The sequence below is a fragment of the Lolium rigidum genome, chromosome 1, assembly GCF_022539505.1.
Source record: "Lolium rigidum isolate FL_2022 chromosome 1, APGP_CSIRO_Lrig_0.1, whole genome shotgun sequence".
Taxonomy (NCBI): Eukaryota; Viridiplantae; Streptophyta; class Magnoliopsida; order Poales; family Poaceae; genus Lolium; species Lolium rigidum.
This window is the reverse complement of record NC_061508.1, coordinates 20318387-20321791: the sequence shown is the minus strand read 5'-3', so window position 1 is coordinate 20321791 and position 3405 is coordinate 20318387. Positions and strand designations below refer to the sequence as shown.

At 50.5% G+C, this 3405-nt stretch overlaps 1 protein-coding gene across 1 annotated transcript; it reads left to right on the top strand.

The window, feature by feature from the left end:
• Positions 1 to 1532: 1532 nt before the first annotated feature.
• Positions 1533 to 2999, top strand: LOC124685026 (purple acid phosphatase 2-like). The gene is made up of 2 exons (XM_047219300.1): positions 1533 to 2004; positions 2110 to 2999. Exons 1-2 carry the CDS (start codon positions 1533 to 1535, stop codon positions 2997 to 2999), a joined length of 1362 nt encoding a protein of 453 aa, XP_047075256.1.
• The last annotated feature ends 406 nt before the right edge of the window (positions 3000 to 3405 follow it).

Here is a 3405-nt window from a genome sequence, read left to right as displayed (position 1 = left end):
CCTCGGAAAACTCACCTAGTCGGTGCGGCGGAAGAGGTAGCTTTTAGCTGGAGATATTCCTCGCTGGAGTGCCAATGACTTGCTGGCGGCATGTTGGATGTGGAGTCACACCGATCCACGCGCTTGTAGGCCGAACCTGTCGGTGACAAAACCACTCAAGCCGGCTCGTGCACACCCTGTACCCTTCCTCGCGCTTCACCTCGGCCGGACGTGCCGTCAACAGCTATGGTCAAGGTGGCTCATGTACTCTATGGTCTACGTTCTTAGCTTTTACATGTTTACCTTCTATTTGTAGCATAAATCTACTAGAATAAACGGATCTATCTATCAATTATAAGCACAATTACTTTTGTTCGACTGTAATAATGAACTTTAGCTTATACCACAGAGCACAGATGTTTATATCACGGATCTACCCATTCGATATGTCCTATTGTGTAAGCTAGGTAGATCCTTATATTCGATCTATATATTCTACTACTATGTAAGCTACGTAGATTTTTATGTTCGTTTTATTGTGTGAGCTAGGTAGATCTTTATGTTTGATTTATATGTCCTATTGTGTAATCTAGGTAGATGTATAAGATACTGGAGTACTTTTTTTTTTGTATGTTTCACGTATTTAAGTCGAGTTATCTTCTTATAATAGGGATAATATTTTGGTGACACAGATTTTCCCGAAACATAATCTTATTCTTACCACATATGCTAGAGGCACAAGAAGTAGAAGGTGGCAACATAGGCGGGGTGGAGGTGGCGCATCAATCCTACAGGTATTATTTCTGCGGATCTCACACTTTTTTCTGCCCTATCGCAAATGGTTTCTTGACAAAAAAAAAAGTGTGCGATAAGATTAAATAAACTGTGTGCGTTGTAAAGAAGCATTGACCACCATGCATGCTAACGGTAAAGTTTATTGTGTGCAACGGGTCATTTCAACCATGTGCAAAAGCCTCTTTGTACTAGTGAAAGACACATGGAGAGTGGGTTTGTTCCTTATGCAGGACATCCCGTATACGCAAACACTAATATTCGTTGCGTGCCAATTCATTTTATGATCTATTTTTGTCGACCGTTTCTTTCTCCAAATTTATCGGTTAGAGATGTTGTGACTCTGAAGTCTGAACGATCCAATATAAATGCCCTAAAAAAATGTGTGTCCTTCAAAGATGCCCTCAGTGATAATAATTATGGATCGGAGGAGTAAAATATTAGGAGACATGTGTGTGAGTAGCTAGAGTTGGCCATGCCCATACCGTAATACGGAGTGCCTCCCGTATATGAGCCGGCAAACTGTGGCGCCGATGCGGATCACTATACATACGATTTGAAACAGCGCCACGCCGAGATATATCCCGTTAGGATCTTGAGTTTGTTAGCAGAGTTTGTTGCGATCGCTAATTGCGTGGAATATTTTGGTGAGCTTAGAAAGCATATTCCATGAGTCGATCATGCCCGCCCGATCCATATATAAAGCTAACAGCAGCGAATCGATATCCCATCGCAACGTACGTAGGCAAAACATGGCGCGCATGCTCGCCGTGCTCCTCCTCCTCGCGGCGCACGCCGCCGCCTCCGCGTCGGCGGGCGTGACGAGCCCGTACCGGCGTAGCCTGCAGATGCTTCCCGACATGCCGCTCGACGCCGACGTCTTCCGGCCGCCGGCAGGCTACAACGCGCCGGAGCAGGTGCACATCACGCAGGGCGACCTGACGGGCCGCGCCATGACGGTGTCCTGGCTCACGCCCAAGCACGCCGGCAGCAACGTCGTCCGCTACGGCCTCGCCGCCGACAACCTCAACCTCACCGCCGAGGGCACCGTCCGGCGCTACACCTGGGGCGGGACGTACCAGTCGCCATACATCCACCACGCCACCCTCACCGACCTCGAGCACTCCACCGTCTACCACTACGCCGTCGGCCACGACTACACCGTCCGGTCCTTCTCCTTCAAGACGCCGCCGAAACCCGGGCCCGACGTGCCCTTCAAGTTCGGCCTCATCGGTACCTGCCTATCTACTTTCTTCTTGTTAATCAATCTGGATCGATCTATATATTGGTGCAATGCAAGCAAGTATTTATGAAACTAATGTTTGTATGTACGTGCAGGTGACCTGGGGCAGACGTTCCACTCCAACGACACGGTGACACACTACGAGTCTAACGGCGGCGACGCCGTGCTCTTCATCGGCGACCTCTCGTACGCCGACGACCACCCAGGCCACGACAACAACCGGTGGGACTCGTGGGCGCGCTTCGTGGAGCGCAGCGTGGCGTACCAGCCGTGGATCTGGACCGCCGGCAACCACGAGATCGACTACGCGCCGGAGATCGGGGAGACGATCCCCTTCAAGCCCTTCACGAACCGGTACCCGACGCCGTTCAGGGCGTCCAACAGCACGGAGCCCCTCTGGTACTCGGTGAAGATGGCCTCGGCGCACATCATCATGCTCTCCTCCTACTCCTCCTACGGCAAGTACACGCCGCAGTGGACATGGCTGCAGGACGAGCTGAAGCGCGTCGACCGCACCACCACGCCGTGGCTCATCGTCTGCGTGCACTCGCCGTGGTACAACACCAACGACTACCACTACATGGAGGGGGAGACGATGCGGGTGCAGTTCGAGCGGTGGCTCGTCGACGCTAAGGTCGACCTCGTCCTCGCCGGCCACGTCCACTCGTACGAGCGTAGCCACCGGGTGTCGAACGTCGTCTACGACATCGACAACGGGAAGGCCGCGCCGCAGTTCAACGCGTCGGCGCCCGTGTACGTGAACATCGGCGATGGCGGGAACACCGAGGGGCTGGCCAACAGCTTCCGGTCGCCGCAGCCGGACTACTCGGCGTTCAGGGAGGCAAGCTATGGGCATGCGACGCTGGAGATCAAGAACCGGACGCACGCCTACTACGAGTGGCACCGGAACCAGGATGGCGTCAAGGTCGTCGCTGACAAGGCCTGGTTCACCAACAGATACTACCTGCCAACAGACACCAACTAGATCTTGCTAGCAAAATTTTATGATTATTAGTGTATCGTCTGTCATTATTTTTTCTTTGGGTTAGTCAGTAGAAATTGGTTACTGGTTACTCTGCTTAGCAACAATATCTCAGTTCTCAAAAAAAAAAAAAGCAACAATATCTCAGGTAGGTGAAACGATAGGACTGGTAGCGGACAATTTTGTGGCTCGAATAGTTTTACGGAGTTCTTCTTGTTTATTCGTTACTAATCAGATCGATCGATTTGATTAGAGCGAGAAGAAATCTTTGAGTCAGATACAAAAGAATTATTCTGAAATTGCTAATAAAGTAATAATTGTATTATGAACTTGGAGAAATCGTTGATAGATTAGCAACAAGTTCAGACAGATCAAATGAGAAACTACTGAACAATTTTGTATCCCTCTC